The sequence below is a fragment of the Panthera uncia genome, chromosome X, assembly GCF_023721935.1.
Source record: "Panthera uncia isolate 11264 chromosome X, Puncia_PCG_1.0, whole genome shotgun sequence".
Lineage (NCBI taxonomy): Eukaryota > Metazoa > Chordata > Mammalia > Carnivora > Felidae > Panthera > Panthera uncia.
In genome coordinates this window covers 67,282,760-67,307,493 of record NC_064817.1, presented here as the reverse complement: position 1 = coordinate 67,307,493, position 24,734 = coordinate 67,282,760, and the positions used below count along the sequence as shown (strand labels likewise).

The 24,734-nt window shown below is 35.3% G+C and overlaps 1 protein-coding gene across 1 annotated transcript; it reads right to left on the bottom strand.

Annotated features, from left to right (window-relative positions):
- Positions 1–47: 47 nt before the first annotated feature.
- On the bottom strand, positions 48–23,480 carry CHM (CHM Rab escort protein). Its single transcript, XM_049644021.1, has 3 exons — positions 21,623–23,480; positions 15,730–15,890; positions 48–3,978 (listed from the first exon to the last, which is right to left on the bottom strand). The coding sequence occupies exons 1-3, from the start codon at positions 21,765–21,767 to the stop codon at positions 3,787–3,789; spliced, it is 498 nt and encodes a 165-aa protein (XP_049499978.1). The 5' UTR covers positions 21,768–23,480; the 3' UTR covers positions 48–3,786.
- Between the last annotated feature and the right edge of the window lie 1,254 nt (positions 23,481–24,734).

Below are 24,734 nucleotides of genomic sequence, written 5' to 3'. Positions count from 1 at the left end.
TATTGTATGAGCTCCAAGATGCTTGAAGGATAATATGGCTACTTGTTTAAAAATTAAATTAACCTTATTTTTCTTAAATTTATGGATCATCTCACAGATAAATTGTCAGCTTTGAAAGACTCCTGTTATCTTTTGAATGCATTCTATCTAACACGCTTTAGGAAAATACCTGGAATTGACAGAAAATGTCACTCTGCTTTAATTATTTGATTCAAGAGCAAATCATAGTTCACTGAATGATTTCTGTAAAAAGAACATCAGCAGTCTCTTATCTATTTCAAGTAAGTTGTTAGGGATTCAACCACCATAGAGAAAAACATTTCATGTTCTCATTCACCAAGTAAATATAAAAAACAATTCATATTCTCATATACTAAGTGAGATGTGAAAACAGTTTGTAGGCAATCAATGTACTATAAAACCATAGTTCATGCCTCACAGCACTGATTTCAAACAGAATGAGGTCTGATGCTGGCATCTAGAACAATTTGCTAAGTAAATCAACCCATGTATCATTTGATTGCCTTTCTCAAGTGCTTAGAAACAAAACCAAGTATACAGCTGGATAATTAATTGCTTAAATAGTAGACTGATACCAACAAATCAGTTCCAAGACGATCTTTAATTTCTTGGCATACACGCAAAATTTTAATGTTGAAAACTAGGAAACCATGCCTGAAAGGCATCAAAACAGATTTTACTTCCTCTGAAAACTTTACTGTTACTGTGTGAAAATTATGAATAATCATATTTATGCTTTTGAAGTGCATATAAGAAAATTGCCCAGGAGTAGAGATAGATCACTCAATACCAATAGCAGTAAATAACTTACTTGTAAGAAAATTATTTAATTATTGCTTTGAAGGATCAATACTACTTAGCAAATTTCAACAAAATTTTTTGAGATCTTTAGGACTTTAGACAAAGGGCTGCCTTTTTGGTAAGTACAGCTGTGACAGAAGTTAATCATTAGCATGGTCATTATTTTAGATAAAAGGCTGCCAATCTCAGAAACTACCATTCTAGAAGTTAACTATTAACGTGGCCATTTTACTACAGGCAACTAAGTATCACTGGAGATGGGAAAAATTGTAATTCAGTTTTCCTATAGAAAAATACCTAAATTTATAGTATCTATCTACCTATCTACCTACCTACCTACCTATCTGCTTTTCTGGATAGGCATACCAACCAGACAAAGACACAGTAGCAACACAGGGTAATTGGCTTTCATAATCACTAAACTGAGTGGTATTACCATGTTTGGTTAAAAAAGCATGCATAACTAAACATTTTAAACATATGAATCAAAATTCTTTGACAATAATGTTCAGCATTTTAAATTAGCTACTGAAACTTCTGTATTGCATACAACATGTTAACTTTATTTATATAACTTCAGGCTTATGATTCTACAACAAAACCAAAAAGTTTTTTCTGTTTTAAAACTATAAAAAAATTTATTTGCAGTACTTAAGACAGCTGAAAAGAAAGCTCTTAGAATAATTTCTATTACATTCTGAGGCAACAGGAAATATTTAAGATTCTCTATTAAAATGTTTTAAATGGTTGTGTAATATTTTAGTCACCACTAATCATATTTAGGAACTTTTAAATATTTCAATAGTATTTAATAAATAACCTGGAAGAGATTATGAGGATGGCTAATGGATAAAATAGGGTACAATATGGGTGGGGCCATGAGACCACAAAATATCTCCTTGTCTACATATAGATAGCTGCAGTAAAGCTATCGTAATTTTCTAGTTATTATTCTGAGCCTACTCTGATTGTTTACATAAATATGTATGCTGCATTCAAGAGGCCTTAACTCTTAGACTGTAACAAAGTACAGTATTTTAATTGGTGCCAGTGTATTCAGACTCAATACTTTTATACAGTGGGACCTTTCATATTGCTGGTATTGAGGGGCAGGGCCAATACCTGGTGCTTCTAGGTATGTATTGTGCATTTAGACCATGGCATAAGTTGGGTTTTGGGAAACATGATTTAAGATCTGAATCTATTAACAAAATATATTATAATGTGATTCCACTATCCCTGATTTGTATGATAATATAAAAGGGGAAGAGAGACACAGAAGGGTCCAAAGAGATAGGAGATGGGCTGTACAATGGGCAGAGCAGTTAAGAGCAGCCTGAGAGGCTGGGAAGGTTTTCCTTTCACCTGGATTCAGTTGTATCTACAGGGGATTGGAAAGGTGAGGCAAGGGCTACATTCCTTGGTTCTTTCCATTTCTTAGGAGTCTGTGACCTGAAGAGCTCATAGCCCCACTGCAACTGAAGTAAGAACTACATGATTTCTACTATAGCTATGGCTCTCTGATTGGCAATATAGGCCAGAATGCACAATAAACATTTTATGTATTTAATTATTGAAACAAATTAAGTCTAAACTATTGCTCAAATAAAGCACATCATCAGAGCTTGGCATCTGGAAAAATTTTAAATTGTCATGGTCATTGTAACTAAGTTTGCTGGCTATGTACAACCCTAACATTTTTATGTTAAGTGTATATTAGGGTTTACCAATTGTCATATTGTATTGAGTCTTTAGTGGTTTTAGGTTTACCTACCAGAAAAGGAATATGAATAATTTATACAGTGCTTTCCTTATTAAGATTCAAAACCAAAATTCCATGTTACTATGTTTTATGGTCTATAGACTATAAAATACTAATTTAGGAAATAGTTTTATTTTAAAAGCTTAATGCAATAAAAACACTGTGATCTACTGTGTTGGGGGAGTTGACAGCAAACAATTTGCTGCATGAGATTTTTGATATTCACCTTCAAGTCAAGGGGAAAACAACATTCCCCCCAACCCCCAAAAATCATTTTAAGGTTTGCACTGCATTTATCTTCAAAATCATCCTCCTAAGGTAGGGAGAGTGTTACTATTTCTATCTTACATATGGAGAAAGTGAGCCCTATTTTTAGACAAAATAAACAATTTGTCTAATCTCATCAGTAGTATAGCTAGGACTAAACTGGGTCCATATACAATTAGGTTCTCATTACTTGACTAGACAGAATTTCCACATACTGATGAGAATATCCAAATCTTTCTTTCCATGACTTCAGTCCTATAAGCTTTCCTAGTGTGCAAATGATTCACATACAAATAGCACTACTAACATTAAAAAATGTTGAGTAAATGGACTCATGATTTGTTTGTAAAAATGTATACCCTAATATTGGAGTTTTCAGTAATTCTCAAGATAGAAAACAAACCAAACCTCTATTCCAAACAGGCTCCTGCCTATATCAGGATATTTTAGCTCTCCTCAATTACATTTACATGTGCTTTTATCATTGGTGCCATCATGCTTATATCCATAAAGAAAATAGAATTAAAATAATCACAGGAAATATGTGACTGGATTCTGAAGATGTGGATTTCAATCAAAGATCCAAAGTGATAAGCAAAAGCTTTCCTAATACCACAGAATTATTAACAATGCATAGGATCACTTTCATATCCACAGCTATATTCCTGGAAATCAATCCATTTATATTCATCTGCTTATTCCACAGGTGTATTATCTTAAAGTAGGCAAGCCAATGTGGTTTACAAGTATTTTGTGCTCTTGCAATGTCCTCTTTCAGGAAAATCCCCTTTTGGATTTCTATGCCCTGTTTTCTTGGTAATAATGTATGTCAACTGGCTGCTGTTTTCTAACATTTTTCAAACATTTCTTCCATGAAAAAGACTCTGAGGCCAGGAGGAATTTTCAAAGTGCGTGTATAGTTTGGTGTATATCCATTATTGAGAGGACTGCTCTGGGTTTCCCAGACTTCTGCTTTCCTGGGGAGTCTCTGAGTTCGCTTCTGGTATGAAACTAGATTCTGAAGCCTCTGATTGTAAACTGTCCCCATCAATGACAATGTCTTCAGGATTTGGTGGGGGTGGACAGAAGTCTTCGTTGGGGCAGATTTGCTGGAAAAGTGTTTCAGCCTGGACAGGGAAGAAAGGACATGATAGTTTTTGGTTATCAGCTTAAAATGTATATGACTTTCTGAAATTATTTTAAAAATGAAGGTATCACCCTTGAAAATTTCTTTGTTACAAACTTTATCAAGTATACACTATCTTTTAAAATCCACTTTCAGAATTTCATGACTTTCCTCCAATTCTATGCAAGCTTTCAGGACCACCCTTCATGTATTATCAGTACTTGACCAGATTATCAAGTGTTCATCCCCCCAGCCAAAATTCCAAAGGGAACCAGTTCCCATCACCGAACTTGCTTGCACCTCACAAATATCCAACACTGTGCTTCAGTGGATCCATCCCTCCCAGGGGCCTGCCTCCCTCCCAGTGCTGCAGGGCCCCTCCAACAGGAGACCACCACAGGCAAAGTGAGCTAACCTACCCCTCCCTCCCCCGTGCACCTTGCAGATCCACCCCGGCTAATATGCCAGATCCCATCAAAGCAGCACCACAAGCCTGGCAGTGTGCAAGTAGCCCAGAAAGGGGCCACACCACTCCACAGTGAGTCCTGCTCCTGGAAGAGGGGAAGATAAGGTACACACCAATCTGACTATGGCCCCAGTGGTGGGCTGGGGACAGACATCAGGTATGACTGTGGCCTCGCCCACCAACACAAGTTACTCTGGACAGCACAGGGGAAGTTCCCTGCAGTTTGGAGCCACCTCAGAGACTACCCAAATGACAAAACGGAAGAATACACCTCAAAAGAAACTCCAGGAAGTAGCAACAGCTAATGAATTGATCAAAAACGATTTAAGCAATACAACGGAACAAGAATTTAGAATAATAGTCATAAAATTAATTGCTGGGCTTGAAAAAAGCATAGAGGACAGCAGAGAATCTATTGCTACAGAGATCAAGGGACTAAGAAATAGTCATAAGGAGCTAAAAAATGCTATAAGTGAGGTGCAAAATAAAATGGAGGTGACCACAGCACGGATTGAAGAGGCAGAGGAAAGAATAGGTGAATTAGAAGATAAAATTATGGACAAAGAGGAAGCTGAGAAAGAGAGAAAAAAAATCCAGGAGTATGAGGGGAGAATTAGAGAACTAAGTGATGTAATCAAGCACAACAATATCCATATAATAGGAATTCCAGAAGAGGAAGAGAGAGAGAAAGGGGCTGAAGGTGTACTTGAACAAATCAGAGCTGAGAACTTCCCTTATCTGGGGAAGGAAAAAGGCATTGAAATCCAAGAGGCAGAGAACTCCCTTCAGACATAACTTGAATTGATCTTCTGCGTGACATATCATAGTGAAACTGGCAAAACACAAGGGTAAAGAAAAAATTCTGAAAGCAGCTAGGGAGAAACAGGATCTAACTTACAAAGGGAGACCCATAAGAGTAGTGGCACACCTATCTACTGAAACTTGGCAGGCCAGAAAGGAATGTCAGGAAACCTTCAATGTGATGAACAGAAAACATATGCAGCCAAGAACCCTTTCCAGCAAGTCTGTTATTCAGAATATAAGGAGAGATAAAGGTCTTCCCAAACAAACAAAAACTGAAGGAATTCATCACCATTAAACCAGCCCCACAAGGGATCCTAAGAGGGATTCTGTGAGTTAAATGTTGCAAGGACCACAAAGTACCAGAGACCTCACTATAAGCATGAAAGCTACAGACATCACAATGACTCTAAACCCTTATCTTTCAATAATAACACTGAATATAAATGGACTAAATGCTCCAAACAAAAGACATAGGGTATCAGAATGGAAAAAAAAAACAAAAAAACAAAAAAAACAAAACCAAGACCCATCTATTTGCTGTCTACAAGAGACTCATTTTAGACCTGAGGACACCTTCAGATTGAAAGTCAGGGGATGGAGAACTATCTACCATGCTACTGGAAGTCAAAAGAAAGCTGGAGCAGCCATATTTATACCAGACAAACTAGACTTTAAATTAAAGGCTGCAACAAGAGATGAAAAAAGGCATTACAAAATAATTACAGGGTCTATCCATCAGAAAGAGCTAATAATTATAAATGTCTATGAGCCGAATACAGGAGCCCCCAAATATATAAAATAATTAATTACGAACATAAGCAACGTTATTGATAAGACTGTGGTAATTGCAGGGGACTTTAATACCCCACTTGCAGCAATGGATAGATCATCTAGACACAGGGTCAATAAAGAAACAAGGGCCCTGAATGATACACTGGATCAGAGGGACTTGACAGATATATTTAGAACTCTGCATCTCAAAGCAACAGAATATACTTTCTTCTTGAGTACATATTGGAACGTTCTCCAAGATAGATCACATACTGGGTCACAAAAGAGCCGTTCATAAGTATACAAGAATTGAAATCATACCATGCACACTTTCAGACCAAAATGCTATGAAACTTGAAATGAACCACAGGAAAAAGTCTGGAAAACCTCCAAAAGCATGGAGGTTAAAGAACACCCTACTAAAGAAGGAATGGGTCAACCAGGCAATTAGACGATATTAAAAAAATACATGGAAACAAATGAAAATGAAAATACAAGAACCCCAAAGCTTTGGGATGCAGTGAAGGCAGTCCTGAGAGGAAAATACATTGCAATCCAGGCCTATCTCAAGAATCAAGAAAAAACTCAAATAAAAACTTTACAGCACACCTAAAGGAAATAGAAGCAGAACAGCAAAGACACCCCAAACCCAGCAAAAGAAGACAAATAATGTAGAGCAGATCAATGAAACCAAGAGTTGTTTTTTTGAAAAAATAAACAAAATTGATAAACCTCTAGCCAGGCTTCACAAAAAGAAAAGGGAGATGACCCAAATGGATAAAATCATGAATGAAAATGGAATTATGACAACCAATCCCTCAGAAATACAAGCAATTATCAGGGAACACTAGGAAAAATTATATGCCAACAAACTGGACAACCTGGAAGAAATGGACAAATTCCTAGGCACCCACACACTTCCAAAACTCAATCAGGAGGAAATAGAAAACTTGAACAGACCCATAACCAATGAAGAAATTGAATCAGTTATTGAAAATCTCCCAACAAATAAGAGTCCAGGATCAGATGGCTTCCCAGGGGAATTCTACCAGGCATTTAAAGCAGAGATAATACTTATCCTTCTGAAGCTGTTCCAAACAACAGAAAGGGAAGGAAAACTTCCAGACTCATTCTATGAATCCAGCATTACTTTGATTCCTAAACCAGACAGAGACCCAGCAAAAAAAATCAGAATTACAGGCCAATATCCCTGATGAATATGGATGCAAAAATTCTCAATAAGATACTAGTGAATAGAATTCAACAGCATATAAAAAGAATTATTCACCATGAACAAATTGGATTCATTCCTGGGCTGCAGGGATGGCTCAAAATTCACAAATCAATCAATATGATACATCACATTAATAAAAGACAAGAACCATATGATCCTGTCAATCGATGCAGAAAAAGCATTTGACAAAATTCAGCATCCTTTCTTAATAAAATCCCTCAAGAAAGTCGGTATAGAAGGAACATACTCAAACATCATAAAAGCCATTTATGAAAAGCCCACAGCTAATATCATACTCAATGGGTAGAAACCGAGAGCTTTCACCCTGAGATCAGGAACACGACAGGGATGTCCAATCTCACCGCTGTTGTTTAACATAGTGTTGGAAGTTCTAGCATCAGCAATCGCACAACAAAAGGAAATCAAAGCCATCAAAATTGGCAAAGGTAAAGTCAAGTTTTCACTTTTTTCAGATGACATGATATTGTACATGGAAAGCCCGATAGACTGCACCAAAAGTCTGCTAGAACTGATACATGAATTCAGCAAAGTCGCAGAATACAAAATCAATGTACAGAAATCAGTTGCATTACACTAATAATGAAGCAACAGACAAATAAAGAAACTGATCCCATTCACAATTGCACCAAGAATCATAAAATACCTAGGAATAAACCTAACCAAAGATGTAAAAGATCTGTATGCTGAAAACTATATAAAGTTTATGAAGGAAATTGAAGAAGATATAAAGAAATGGAAAAACATTCCGTGCTCATGGATTGGAAGAAAAAATATTGTGAAAATGTCAATACTACCCAAAGTTATCTACACATTCAGTGCAATCCCAATCAAAATTGCATCAGCATTCTTCTTGAAGCTAGAATAAGCAATCCTAAAATTTGTATGGAACCACAAAAGACCCCGAATAGCCAAAGTAATATTGAAGAAGAAGACCAAAGCTGGAGACATCACAATCCCAGACTTTAGCCTCTACTACAAAGCTGTAATCATCAAGGCAGCATGGTATTGTCAGAAAAACAGACACATTGGCCAATGGAATAGAATAGAGACTCCAAAATTGGGCCCACAAAAATATGGCCAACAAATCTTTCACAAAGCAGGAAAGAATATCCACTGGAAAAAAGATAGTCTCTTTAACAAATGGTGCTGGGAGAACTGGACAGCAACATGCAGAAGAATGAAACTAGACCACTTTCTTACACCATTCACAAAAATAAACTCAAAATGGATGAAGCACCTGAATGTGGGACAGGAAACCATCAAAATCCTAGAGGAGAAAGCAGGAAAAACCTCTCTGACCTCAGCCGCAGCAATTTCTTACTTGACACATCCCCAAAGAAAGGGAATTAAAAGCAAAAATGAACTCTTGGGACCTCATGAAGATAAAAAGCTTCTGCACTGAAAAGGAAACAATCAACAAAACTAAAAGGCAACCAACGGAATGGGAAAAGATATTTGCAAATGACATATCAGACAAAGGGCTAGTATCCAAAATCTATAAAGAACTCACCAAACTCCACACCCAAAAACCAAATAATCCAGTGAAGAAATGGGCAGAAAACATGAATAGACACTTCTCTAAAGAAGACATCCAGATGGCCAACAGGCACATCAAAAGATGCTCAATGTCCATCACTCCTCATCAAGGAAATACAAATCAAAACCAGAATCAGATACCACCTCACGCCAGTCAGAGTGGCTAAAATGAATAAATCAGGAGACTATACATGCTGGAGAGGATGTGGAGAAACAGGAACCCTCTTGAACTGTTGGTGGGAATGCAAACTGGTGCAGCCGCTCTGGAAAAACAGTGTGGGGGTTCCTGAAAAAATTAAAAATATATGTACCCTATGGCCCAGCAATAGCACTTCTAGGAATTTATCCAAGGGATACAGAAGTGCTGATGCATAGGGGCACTTGTACCCCAATGTTTATAGCAGCTCTTTCAACAATAGCCATACTATGGAAAGAGCCCAAATGTCCATCAACTGATGAATGGATAAAGAAATTGTGGTTTATATACACAATGGAATACTACTTGGCAATGAGAAAGCATGAAATATGGCCTTTTGTAGCAAGGTGGATAGAACTGGAGAGTGTTATACTAACTGAAATAAGTCATACAGAGAAAGACAGATACCATATGTTTTCACTCTTATGTGGATCCTGAGAAACTTAACAGAAGACCATGGGGGAGGGGATGGAAAAAAAAAAAGGCTAGAGAGGGAGGGAGCCAAACCATAAGAGACTGTAAAAACTGAGAATAAACTGAGGGTTGATGTGGGGTGGGAGGGAGGGGAGGGTGGGTAGTGGGCATTGAGGAGGGCACCTGTTGGGATGAGTACTGGGTGTTGTATGGAAACCAATTTGACCATCAATTTCAAAAAAATAAAAAAAAATTAAAAAAATTTTAAAAAGATTATCAAGTGTTAGATAGCTGAGAATTTAAGGACATTCATTCTTCATGTCAGTACAAATTCAATTTCCCTTAGTATTCTTTATGTAATTTCCCAATAGCTGTACAAATTTAGCATATAATTTTAATGAGTCACTTTTAAAATCCAGAAAAATCTTCATTATTTGCTCAAGTATTTGCTTTTCTGGGATAATTGACCTTCCCCCGGGCTTTAAGGAGTATAACACAGTGTTCAAGATCATGGTCCCTGAATAGATAGCCATGTGCAAATGCTGTCTCTGCCACTTAGTAGCAATGCAATTTGGGGGAATGCTTAGTTAACTCCTGAGCCTTGCTTTCCTTGTGTGTAAAAGGACAGACAAATGTAAAAAATGGCCGAGACTAACTAAGCCTCTACATATGGTAGCTGTTATCACTGTTATTAATAATAACTTACGTTAAAATGTCAAGATTTAAGCTGAACTTAGTCTGGCAGGGTAAGAGAATAAGAAAGTGAATGTGATCTTAATTAATGACAAATACATACACACGTGAAAGTAAATGTGACAAGAAACATTGCTATTCTATTCTAAACATATCCCTACTTCTATTTAGATGAATACACCTTTTTTAAAATATGAAATTTATTGTCAAGTTGGTTTCCATACAACACCCAGTGCTCCTCTCAACAGGTGCCCTCCTCAATGCCCACTACCCACCCTCCCCTCCCTCCCACCCCCCATCAACCCTCAGTTTATTCTCAGTTTTTAAGAGTCTCTTATGGTTTGGCTCCCTCCCTCTCTTTTTTTTTCTTCCCCTTCCCCATGGTCTTCTGTTAAGTTTCTCAGGATCCACATAAGAGTGAAAACATATGGTATCTGTCTTTCTCTGTATGACCTATTTCACTTAGCATAAAGAATGAACTATTGGGACCTCACGAAGATAAAAAGCTTCTGCACTGCAAAGGAAACAATCAACAAAACTAAAAGGCAACCAACAGAATGGGAAAAGATATTTGCAAATGACATATCGAACAAAGGGCTAGTATCCAAAATCTATAAAGAACTTGCCAAACTCCACACCCGAAAAACAAATAACCCAGTGAAGAAATGGGCAGAAAACATGAATAGCTCTTTTGTTTAGATGAATACAACTCATTGGTAGATCAGGGTCCCTGCGATACTAGAGAGCTTGCACTCTATCCTATTGGTAAACAAAAGCCATTAAATGGTTTTAAGATATATGTTTGTTTTAAAGGCTACAATGTCTTTCTGTACTGCTTCAATCCTTCTTCCTGACATGCACACAAAGTCATTCATTAGGCCAGAAGTTGACAACTATGGCCCACAGGTCAAATCCAGCCTGTTTTTTTGTAAATAAAGTTTTATTGGAACACAGCCACTCTCATTCATTTGTCTATTTTCTATAGCTGTTTTTGCACTGCAATGGCAGGGTTGAGTAGATGCCAAAGGGATGACAGGGATTGCAAAATCTAAACTATTTACCATCTGGCTATCTACAGTTGGTAGACTCCTGCATTAGGTAATTAAAATTGACATTCCTTGTGAATGGGTGGAAGGACAGTAAATAGGAACTTTTGAGCTTTGATGTGAAGTTGAAAGAAGAGATGGAGAGAAAAAGTTTCCTTCTTTCTTGAGTATGGTTCAAGGGTACTATTTTTGGATATGTCATTTTACGATGACTATTTTGAAATGAAATATTTGAGATGCCTGCTTCATTCCCTACTCCAGGAACTTACCATTATGTTTGCTGGAGACACTTAGCACCTAGAAGTAGGAGGACTGAGGTCAGTCAGAGCTTCCATCTCACAATTCAGTTCCTCTAATGGTCTTTTTGTCTTTTATCTCAACCTTGTCTTTCTATAGAACTTCTCTCTCCCCCTCACTTCCTTTCACTCTCTGCATGCAATCAATGACTAAATCATGACAATCTTCTTTCCTACTTCTTGACTCCATTTTTTTCCTTCCCTCTAGCCATAGCCCAGGCATACATTTTCTTTCCATTAGACAATAGCAATATCTCAGAACCGGACTGGTCACCTTGCCTTGAGGGTTCCCTCAGGTAATCCATCTCTATGCTGCCTTCAGAAGGGTCTATGGAAATGAAATTCTGTTTATGCCATTTTCTGGCTTAAAACATTTCAATGACTCCACACTTCTAACAAGATAAAAATCCAAGATCCTTGTTATGGCATACAAAACTCTACAGGCCTACTTCTCTGGCCTTATCATTTATTTAATCTCGTTTTCAACTTTCAGACCTTTTGCTTCACTAATACCTATCTATGGGTGCTGCCTTAAACACACCATGATGTTTATATCCTGGATTGGTGTAGATGTTGGAATGTTTCAATTATCTTCCATTTGTATGGGGAATTGCTACTCATCTTTTATATCTCTCTATGTAAAGTTCTTTGACTCCTAAATAGAGCTCATGGCTCCTCTGTTTTATTTTTGAACTTTGACATTATTCTATTATTGCATATACTGCACTGCACTGTCATTTGTTTACATGTTCTTCTCCTTAGTAGACAGTGATTCCTCCAGGGATGAAAAGGACTGGGTTTCATTCAACTATTCCTGGTGTGGAATAGAATCCCAATATACATTTTTTAACAAACTGAAAAATTTTAAAAACTGTATATTGTAGAAATGTTGAATATAATACTTAATACTACTTCTTTACTTCTACTCCAGTTCCTCTGTATCTCTCTCACACCTTGTCTCCCTTTTGTTACCTCCCTATAGGATACATTTTCCCCTGGACCTCAGGCCCTGTGGCTGGATCCCACCCTCTCTTTCCATATATCCTTGTCACATTCTGTCTCCTAGAATTGCCAACCAATCGCAGGCACCACCCTTATTTGTGTTCTACCTGCTGGTGCAACTCTCACCATCAGCCCATCTGCCACTGGCCCTCACTAATGCCAATTTCCTACGGCCAGCCTCCAGCCCTTACAGTCTTTCCTCTAATTGCTGGAACCTCTAAGGGTCAACTGCCATGTTCTGGAAGGTCTATCTAATACTTCTTGGTCTGCTGCATTTTATTTGCTAACTAAGCCTCGATTGTGAGAGTTGTCATAAAGAGGCTAATTCATAGTGAGTTGTTAGCTTTTAAATCCTTCTTGCCCTTTTTAAGCCAAAAGTTAGCTTAAAGGGTAGTTTCAGGTGGCTAAAGACATTAAAAAGGCATAATTATGTGATGACTCGGCTTCTTTATACTGGGAAGTATAGAAAGGACACACTGAGTTATTGAAGACATTCTTATGTTTATTTAACACACATCTGCACAAAACATAAAAAAAATGTCAATCTAGCAGTTTAATGTATTTAGAATAATGTATCCACATTAACAAGATGAAAGTAGCACAGCACACTAGATGAATGTACAAGCACTGGGGTCCAACAGACTTGAGTTTAAGTTTTGGCTCGCAAATTACCAGCTATGTGATCTTTGGACAAGTTATTTAGCCCCTGTTGGGTCTTAGTTTCCTCATCTGTAAAATGGCCATGTCACAGATACTCATATGGTTGTGAGGACCAAATGAAATAATATATATATGATGGTACACAGAAAATGCTCAATGAATGGTGGCTTTACAAAATGTGACACCTAAAATCGCCCTCTCCCTCAATGGCATGAGAAAGTGAAGGATAATGCAATATGTGAGCAACTTGATAGGCCATATGATCTATAAAACTATAAACTTCAACTTACAAATTCTGTACCAAAAGTCATAAACAAATTGCTAATATGCCATAAAGACAACATTCTAAATGGTGGTTTTAGGCTGCCCACATCAGCTAATTTAAACCATTTTACACTTGAAATATAATACAAAGTATACAGTACTATATAATTATTCTTGTTCTCATGGTAGTGGCACTTCCTAGGGGATGGGGGCTCCTGAAGGAGGAGAGCTATCAATGATCTTGGGAGTAGAGAACGATAGACCAGTCTGCTCATCAGTATGTGTGGATAAATGAGACACTACTTGTATTAAGAAAAGAGATATCATATGTCATTTTCAGAAAAAAAAATTAAAGTAACAAACTATAAGAAAAACCAGATTCTTTCTTTCACAGAAAGAATCACAATTATCACTTGGGCTAGCATCATTGTGGTGATAATAGAGAATGTCTTAGTGTGCTCTTGCACACTTTAACTTGTATTAAACAGAGATCACTTTATATTTTTAGTATGTTTTCAAATCATAAATAGTTCCATATGAACACAAGGGTGATAAGACTATGCTATTCAACATCTATACATTTACAAATAAGAAAAGCAGATGCAAACTTGCTAACAGGTAAAATAAAGCATTTTATTTGTAAAAAAGGGAATCTGCCGGTGCTTATGTTTGGTATATAGCCTAAAGCCTTAGGTGATGTTCTAAGAGCTTTTATAGACAATTTAGAAAACAAAAGTAATCAATTAATGAGTGGGTTAAACATATGATGAAATACTGGAATTAGAATAGTTTATCTGAACACACTAGCTATTTATAAATATTATTACTGATGCCCTTTAAAGTAGGTATTACTTCTCCCCAAAGTGATGTGAGGCTAAAGGTATATAACAATTAAAACTATTCATATTTAATAGCATATAATTAGTGCCAGAAGTAGCATTATTATTGTTTTTTATTATTATAACATTGAAGTGTATCTTCTGAGGAAGCAAGTTACTTCATAACAAAATTATTCTTTAATTATAATCTTTTAGCTGATAGTTTAGATTACATTAGCACTTGTATAATAAGCCGTTATGTAAAATGCCTTGCATTTTGGCTAAAAAAACATTAAAGTTCACTCAGTAATAAAAATGACATAAGCTATCTGGCTGAAAACATGTTGGCAATTTCTGCTCAGAAAAAATTGGAACATCAAAGCAAAAATGCCTTGGTCATTTTAAGCCATAAATGCAGAACTGGAACCATCTTGGGTTCCTATTAAACTAATAGAATGAATGATAGAGAACTTCCCACTTTTGATATCACTGGCTGAATAGGATTATCCAGGATCACCATTTGACTCTGAAGATGAGAAACAAAGAATGTGGCAAAAACTACAGGTGCATGGGGTCATGGCCTTGCCATTGTGACTAAAAATTAAAGGGTCAATGAAGCCATTTGCTCCTATGAGATCTCTGCCACTAGTAGGATTGAAAATTCTATCTGTGGTCTTAAAACAACGTTAAATTATCCATTTATTGATTCAATACATATGCCAACTATATCTGTGAAAAGTGTAGACTTGTGCCTCAAAAAATATATTTTCTGTTCTTTTCCTGTCAAGTGCAGAGAAATGTATTTATATATGCACATAGATCTTCATCTGAATGGAATCATAGTTCACTCTTAGCAGCTTTTCTCAGCCTGCGCTATACCAGTTCATAGCCTTGTCCAGAAGTGCTGTCACAAAATTCCACCTTGATTTAGCATATTCCTCAGCAGCTATGACAGTAGCTTTTGGAACACCAGCTTGTGTCAAAACATTAAAGGAATCATGTTAACTGTGAGAAACTAAGTTACATGATCTTTTCCAAAATAAAAAAAAATGGGTTAAGACCATTTAAAAATTACGTTTTGTATGCAATTACTTACTGACTTAGTTATACTCCTTTTGAAATGACTCAGAAGTTAACAAAGAAAAACGGTTCATGTATTTCAAAATAACAAGAGGCCAACAGTTTAAATTAGAAGCAAAATTTCTTTGAAAAACTGGCATTATAAATTCATTTTTCAGAATCTGTATTTCTAACATCTTCCATCCTTATTCCCACAATGGAACTCCTAAATTCTTTCTTGCAATTCATTATTGTAGTCAAGAATGTGAAAATATTGGATACTATATTTCAAGTATATTTAAAGAAACTTTGTCATTCATAGGAAAAAGTTTGGGGGCAAATTACAGAGGTAGTATTAAATGACAGAGATGCTTTTATAGTCTTTTTTCTCACATCCCAGAGGAAAAAACAACTTACTGTCCCTACCACACCAAGTTTTTAACACAAAACTGAGAAACACCAACAGTCTTACCTGTTTGACCGCATTATCATTTCCTAAACCACAGTCTGGGCCAGAGCAGACATAAATGTTGGATGGTAAATCATTATAAGAGTTCCTGCTGACATCTGAAGAATCTCTCATATTGAAGTAAAGAGCCCACAAAAGTCTTGGTTTCTCATCTTCTTCATTTTCTAAATGTAGACATAAATTTTAGTCACATCTAAAGCACAATAAGGATGTCATTTAATACAGTATGTAGCCAATTACTAACAAACCATGACTGTATAGTGTAGTAAATGAGAGCTTTGTATGTAAAAAAATAGTAAATCTGTATCCACATACTCTAATACATGTGTATATTTCAAGCAATGATGGCTTTTCAACCTCAAATAAGATTACTAGTATGTTACTTAGATATAACACCTATTCTCTTCAATTTCTATTATTTCTTCTCAGCAATATCATAGTGTTTCTGATCACATTCATCCTTAAATTATGTCAATGAAGAAGATAACACATTTTTTTATGTTTCACATAAACAAACCAACTTGAAAATTATATACGGTAAGTCAATGATATATACAGGATTATGAGATATCCAGAGGAGACAAGTCTATAGAGACAGAAAGTAGATTAGTGGTTACTTAGGGCTGGGGGAATTCGAGTAAGTGAGGGATTACTGCTAATGGGTGTGAGGTTTCTATTTTAGGTGATGGACATATTCTGAAATTGTGGTGATGTATGAACAATTTGATGATGAACATATTAAAAACATTGAATTTTACACTTTATGTGTGTGAACTGTATAGTATGCAGATTATATCTCAATAAATTCATAATTATATCTTAATAAAGCCACTATTAAAAAATAGTGTATATGGGATTAAAACATTAATATCCTAAAACACTGATGCTTTGTCCTACTGGATTATAGAAGCAATGGCAACTGGCAAAAAATAAAAATAAGGTTGCGAGTGCTTGCTTCAACAGCATATATATTAAATTGGAACAAAGATAAAGATGTGAGACTTCAAGTTGTTTTTAGCACACATTCTCTCATTTAACAGCAAGCATCTATTATGTGTGTTAGGCATTAGGCTAGCAGCTAGAAATACACAGGTAAAGTAGACTTAGTCCTTAGGCTCCTGATGTTTTATATTCCCTAATACAGAGCCTAGCACATAACAGACACTCAATGAACAACTGTTAAATTGATTTTAATCCTGCTTTCAGGTATAATCAAAATATGATATGCTTATTAAAAGGTTCAACCTTAGATGTATATAAAGATTACCCAAGACCATGGGGCACCTTGTGAATCATAAAGAAAATACTAAAGGTATAACTAGTTAATTAGCTCTTATTGTTAAACTGGAAATCAATGTAGAGAAATTCACAGCTAATTGTAGTATTCAGTTAACAAGAATGCCCAATTCCCCAATTCAGGATAAACAGGATTTTGTTATATTTAATTTAAAATATCTCTACTACGGGGCGCCTGGGTGGCTCAGTTGGTTGAGTGGCCGACTTCGGCTCAGGTCATGATATCAGTTTGTGAGTTCAAGCCCTGCGGTGGGCTCTGTGCTGACAGCTTGGAGCCTGGAGCCTGCTTCAGATTCTGTGTCTCCTCTCTCTGCCCATCCCCTGTTTGTGCTATCTCTGTCTCTCAAAAATAAATAGATAAATGTAAAAAAAAAATTAAAATATCTCTACTACAAAAATACCAGTTATAAGGGGTGCCTGAGTGGCTCAGTTGGTTGAGCATCTGACTTCAGCTCAGGTCATGATCTCATGGTTTGTGGGTTCAAGCCCCACGTCAGGCTCTGTGCTGACAGCTCAGAGCCTGGAGCCTGCTTCGGATTCTGTGCCTCCCTCTCTCTGCCCCTCCCCCAGTCACACTGTGTCTCTCAAAAATGAATAAATGTTAAAAAAAATTAAAAAATACCAACTATGTTATTTTTCTAGTTCATTTTGAATAATCCATTATTATTAGTGTGATAGGATGAAGAAACTCTGAATGGAAGAAGTGATTCCTTACAATGCCCCTTCCTAATGCTAAGATCTATGAGTCAAAGGTATCACTAACTTCATGTAAACATATGATAGATGGTGAAACCTATTTACTGACAAAATAAAGGAATATAAGGAATTCATATTTCACAGCTAAAACCATATGGCTCTTAATAAATTTATTGGTTAAGTTTAGTTTCACTAAATCTTACAGGAAGATAATTAAACATACTGCCCGTGATCTGTGATACCAGACTCCATGAGCATTGCAGAAAAGTGGGCTAAAGTCTGGAATTCCTTTAATATTGCCTAGTCCATTTCTAAGCATACATAAAGAGAATTTATCTTGTATTCTGTGAAAGTTCCAGCTCAAAGGAGGGCTTTCACCCAATAGAAGCTGGGAAAAATGAATACTCCAATAGATTATAGGAAAGAATTTCACAGAGATTGAAGCATTGAGAAGGAACCATGAGGAAGATGAAAAGTTGACATAGGCTGAAGATAAATGCTCTAGATAGAAGGGAGTTATCAGGCTTTGACCTTAAAACCCTCAAAAAGACATATAATTGCTTCATCTTTCTTTGAGGTCAGCTAGAAGGCAGAGAGATAGCTGGAAAAATAACATGCAGTTGAGAAGTACACAGTTGTCAAAAATAAATAGTAAAGCTGCTGAGGTTTGCCTGAGAATATATCACCTAACCAGGAGTAGAACTGGTTTTCTGTAATATCTCATTTCATCAATTAGATAGTGTAAAGGACTAAACATGTAATAGGTAATTTAGAATAAGACCTTGGGCAAATTAAACTGGGGTAAGTACAGAACAAAGTAGACAGAAAAAAAAATCAACAATGGCATACCAAATAAAGGCAATACATGACCTATAGGTACATGCCATATTTAGGAAGAGACTATTTTAGTAACGTAGCAGACTAGCATAAGGCCAAAAGAGTAGGAGACTGTTACAGCTGTGATCTAGTCTGGACACAACAAATACAAAAAGGAATTAAGACAAGGTATTTGATTTCTGAGTCCAACAATTACCTAATATCTTTACCAGCCATGGGCCTCAAAATAACACTGTGAGGGGAATTTTACTTTTTTGAGGTAGGAAATGAATGAGATGGGATGAGATAATTCCACATGCCATATACAATCAAATGAAAAACAGAGAGAACATCGTGCAGCAATGATACTACATTGTACACATTTCAAGATATAGTACTAATGAAATTCTTGCTTCAATTCATAAAGAAATCTCAATTTCCTGAGTAAAATAATAAATCATTTAGGATAGTTATACTACTGCTCACTCAGTGCTTTGAAGAATATTCTGGAGTCTGGAAGAATTAATCCAGATGGGTATGAATGGTGAGCAATCACCTAATTTCCTCACGTGTACAACCAGGTTCATTAAGCATAAAACATCTGAAATTTCTTTGGACTTGGAAGGAGGGAAGGGTTTAGAGATCTTTGATGTTCTTTTTTTAATTTTTTTAATGTTTATTTATTTTTGAGAGACAGAGTGCAAGTGGGGGAGGGGCAGAGAAGGGGGAGACACAGAATCGAAGCAGGCTCCAGGCTCTGAGCTGTCAGCACAGAGCCCTATGCGGGGCTTGAACTCACGAACTGGTAAATCATGGCCTGAGCCGAAATCAGATGCTTAACTGACTGAGCCACCCAGGTGCCCTGAGATCTTTAATGCTCTTAAAGGGGCCTGGGAGGTTAGGGCTCTTGGAAGTATTGGTACAACTGTTTCTTAAGACAGAACATATGTCAAGAGCTCCAGGTGATAAATGTAAAAAGTAAGAGAAGGAAAGAGAGAATACCATTCACAACCCTACTGGAATTTTTCAGATACACCAGCAAAGAAGTACTATATCTGAGAAGAGAACATTATCTTTTACAATAAATAAACTTCCTTGCAAGGTAACTAGGCTGACTTTCAGAAAGATTTATGAAGTATAGCACTAAACAGAAAGTAGAACTCAAATAAAAAGAAAAAATTAGCTCAAGTAACATTATTCCTTTGGCACACATTTTAAAACAAAATAATTACAATGCTCCAAAGTATAAAGCTTCATATCACCATCAAGTAATTAAAACTTAATAATAATGATCATTAATCTGTGAAAATAGGGCTTTTGCTGTAGAGAAGAATGTGCTTTTAACGTACTAAAAGTTGATATTGCTCATAAAGTTTCTTCTCATTTAGGCAGGAAAATGAATTGAGTTCTCTTCTCCAGGTGACTTTGCCTCTTTGACCTGCCATGGCCCAGTGCTCACTTTATCTGGTGATTCATTTTCAATAACTCCAACAGTATTTGTTCTGACATTTTAATTAAAATATGACCACTACCTCATCCTGATGATAAAAAGGGCTATGTGTCAGTGAAAACTAGCTTTTCAGTGCCTCAGTGCACCTGAGGACTCCTCTGAGCACATAGTTCTTTCTAAAGAATTTCAGTCAGGTTCTAAACAATACATCATTTCAAAATGGGATCACTTTAACCATTAAGATTAATGTTTAAAAATCTAAAATGGCTAGAGAGTGCTAAGTAATGAACGTGTAATTTGCCCAGCTTGTTGTTTTTAAAAGAAAATTAAATGCATTTTAAAAAGTGAGGAGCAATGATACAAGATTCAAATTTAGTGTATTATTTGAGACTACCACACAATGAAATTAAAACAAAAAAATTATGAAAAATTTCAGAAAGAGGGAAGAAATTCAGAGTTTTTATAAGCAAAGTAATTAAAGCCAAGGATTAGTCCATGATTCCATATTAGGTTTAGAAATATCATCATGTATCATAAGTTTGCAATCAAATTTTTAACAATAATGAAAACATTTATGAGACTTTCCAGTATATAAAATGTAAATATGAAACAAACTAAATTCGAAACTAAAGTGAAATAAAGTTTCAGATTTCAGGATTGTATTCAGACAGCTAAAAAAGAAATTAATTAATTATACCGATATTAGTTCCTGAAAATGGAGTTTACTGACGTAAATATAAATGCCCCTCTATGTACTATCTCTGCATTAAGAAAACAAATAAGACACATAGATGAACGTAAAGAAAATACAACAGGTGGGAGTAAATAAATGGTTGTCTGAACAAACATAACATCCAAAGGAAATAAAGATATATGACTCAGCAAGGAAACTGGTCATGATTCAAGTACACATGCAAATCCTATATAATAAAAATCACCCTCACTTCATATAAATGAATAATATCCATCAGGCTACTTTTTGATCATTTACATACAAAATACAGCAAAGTTTGCTCCATTCATAGCTATAAGAGCTACCCTATGAGGAGAAAAGTTAAAAAATTTGTGGTTGAAAAACATTTTCCACCATGAATAAATAGCATAGTGCCATATATATTTTGAGAGTTAAATATTTATCGCATCAGTAGCAAGCTACACATTAAAAGACAATTATTAGGAAGGATTTCTACATTTGTCAATTAATATTTTAATATTATATTAGCTTTTTAAAAATGATAACTTTTTCTGATAAAGGAATATATACTCTTATGTGTAATATCTATAAAATTAAGAAAATTAAAAGGAAAAAAATAAAAGTCCATAATTCCATCGAAACTGAGAGATTTACAGGCAGTCTTTTTTTCTATGCATGTGAATATGTACACATATAAATGTGTATTTTTGCACATAATTATACATGTTGTGTGTGAAATGTGTATTTTTCCTTTACCATTATAGAGTGGAATATTTTCCCAGTTTTAGGGAGAGAATGTGTTCGTTCATGCTACTACAATATGTAAGGACTCTTGCTGAATACATCATATTTCAGTCCAGGTTGCAGAAACCTTCATGATATATCTAAGAGGGTAAAGTGGTTACGTTGCCTTTCTATCATAAATCGTTGATTATTACTCTTACCTATCTCCGTTTCGGTATATGGAGTAAACAATTTCTGCACAACTGGTTCTAAATCTTCTCTTGCTGTTTTAGAAGATGTACAAGTCAAATGAACCAAATCTGTTTTTAAAAAAAAATAATATTTTGAGTTCCTGCCTACACACATTTCACTGTGTAATACTCATTTTCAAAGCACTAAGCTGGTGCCACAGGAAATGGAGAGCTGAGCAAGTCATGCCTCCTGCCTTTAAGGAGTTTATAATCTAGTGATGGGAAATAAGTAAAAACCATAACAATATGCTATATGTGTTAACACCTAATAATGTGTTAACTAATAACTAAGAGCACACTAAGACCCAAGAAGAAGTAATAGTTGATGGACCAGTTTGTAAAACTAGCAGAGTAGAAAAGCCTAGGAAACCATTTATTCATAGAAAGAGCTTAACTTATCCTTATAACATTCCCAAAGAAGTTGGATAAAGGATTGCTAAGCAAAATAACTATGTAAATAAGACTGAAAATGGAGTATTTATTTACTTACAGAATACAGTTCATATTTTTCGACAGAAAAATTCATTTATACAAACTTTACTGATAAGTTAACATATCATCTATTCATTATAGGGTTCTCTAAGAAACCTTTTGGTGGAACACTATTGGCTTAGAGTGATACATATAGTTGAAAGTCCATAAAATGGCACAAGTTAAAGCAGTATATAGTATTTTCAGAAATTCCAAATCACTTTCCTTTTGCATTTACAGATTCATGGGGCCTGGGCCTCGGAGAAAGTTTGCATTAGAGAATATCATGCACAAAAAAGGCCCTTCATAGAAGTAAAGCACTGTAGCCTAATACATTTAGAATCACTAAAGGCCAACAACAAACATAAAGGAGGGACAAAAAGTTCTGTATACTGAAAGAAAGGACTAAGGGGATCCCTAAATGGAAGAAATTCTTATGGTCAAGGAAAGGGCTTGGGACAGGATAGAATAGCAGGAAGACTATATTAGATAATGGTATAAGTACTAAGAATTTTTTTCCCCTAAAACACCAGTAGAAAAATACACCCACTTCTTTTCTGAAAGTTTAGACTAGTAGACTTTTTTTTTTAAACCCCAGGAAGACAGTTCAAAGCTTATCATTGAAGTCAATATCAGAAGTGGGTTCTCATGATTAAAATTCATTCCACATTCAACTATTAAAAAATATATCTAAGCATAAATTGAGGACTCTTAATAACCATGTGAGGTAAAATCAAATGTTTTTTTTTTTTTTAGGTCCACCAAAAAAAGTGATATTCTAAGAAGGTTTCTGTTTTATGTAGGTAATGTTTTTACATGACTGTAACAATGGTTCCCATTGATTCTGGGGTATTCCAGGATGTATGGTACTAATAATTTCAAAAGGTATAATAATCTTTACAACAAAATTATTCCTAATTAACTAAAATTTTTCAAATGCCATATAACTTTGGTGGGAAGGGAATTTAAACTCCCTACGTAATTACTGAATTAAATGGGGTGTAGAACTACAAAGGTAGAAATCCATGATAAAACTCAAGAGAAACTGTCCTGTCTCATGAAATACCAATATCCAGGCCAAAGTTCTCAATTTTCCAGTTCTTTCCTATTCAATAAATGTGTACTAGGGAGAAAGCAGATGAACATAAATATAAATAAAAAATATATTTGAATATCTTAATGGTAAACTACTGGTTCTGTTAAACAGGATATCTAAAGGAAATATATACTGGAATAATTACATCCTTATGTTTCCTAACAATTATCAGAATTCAGGGAGTGCTAGCAAAAATTTCTAAGTCAAGTCAGATTATCATCTTGTACTTAATGAGTTTTATAGCCATTCTTAGAAATACTAAAGACATTATGACCTGGGTTATAATATCTGAAATTGATTCTGATTAGATGCTAATTATTAACTGAGCTACAAATTTAAGGTATAAACAATTATTTTTTTCTCCCTACAACTTCCTACTTTTTCTGTTATCTACATTACTTACTTGTATAGGTTACTCTGAATTTACTGTGTCTCTTCAAATCTGAGAGATTGTTGGTTGTGTTTTTTAAAATACAGATTATTTTCAAAAGTGGTTTATTAATCTTCATAACTTTCATAAGTCCTTTGCAAGGACAAGTTTTAGAGCCAGTTTTTCTTTTCTGTATCTGTCAAATTTAACTTTCACTTACATGGGTATTCAATAAATACTTGTGGCAAAAGATAATTTGCTTCCCTGTCATAGGCAGACTAAGTATTCATAGGCTTAAATAGACATATATGTGCATAAAAATGTATGTAGACATATACATGTATCGGGAAAATTTTTACTAGTTTATTACATAAAATGGAGGAAATTATCTGATCAACCAGGATAGACAAAAGGAAAGTATCAATAGATAATCCTCCAATTATTTAAATATGCCTGATAAATGCTTTTAGACATATCTATAATATTCTCAATAGAAGTCAAAAGATTATCTAGAATTGACTATACAGCTAAACTGCATAAGTCAGACACTATTCTATGCATGTTAGAAATATTATTTCATTTTACCTGTGCAACAGCCAACTGTTATCCTCATTTTACAGGTGAGAAAACAGGAATAGTGAAGTTAAGCAGATTTCCTAAAGTCATGTCATTAGTAAAAGGAACAGCTGGGACTCAGAGATGGAATTCAAGCCCATGTGGTATGCCTCTAGAGTGCCCACTCTTAGTCCCTAAATGATGGTGGGTAATTGTAATAATCTCCTGTAGAAGGCACAATCACTTAAAGTAGCAGTCTTCTAACTAGAGTGTGTACAAAAATACAAAAGACCTTTTCACAAGTTACAATAATTCTAAGGAACTCAACATTCAGTTGCTCAACCCTGCTTCCTTCCACTTTTATTAAGCAATGAATTTCAATAAATTTATTTTGTGTTTAATAATTCTTTATCAAAATTGTAATATATGTATGATAGTTTAATTTTACACAAATAATATTAATTACGCAATCCAGAAGACATTTAAAAAATACTTAGAACCTTATTGTCCTAGGAAATTTTTTAAAAAAAATTTACTTCCATTTATTTTTTTAAATGACACCATGCTTTCAGTTCTCTAAAACTGGAATC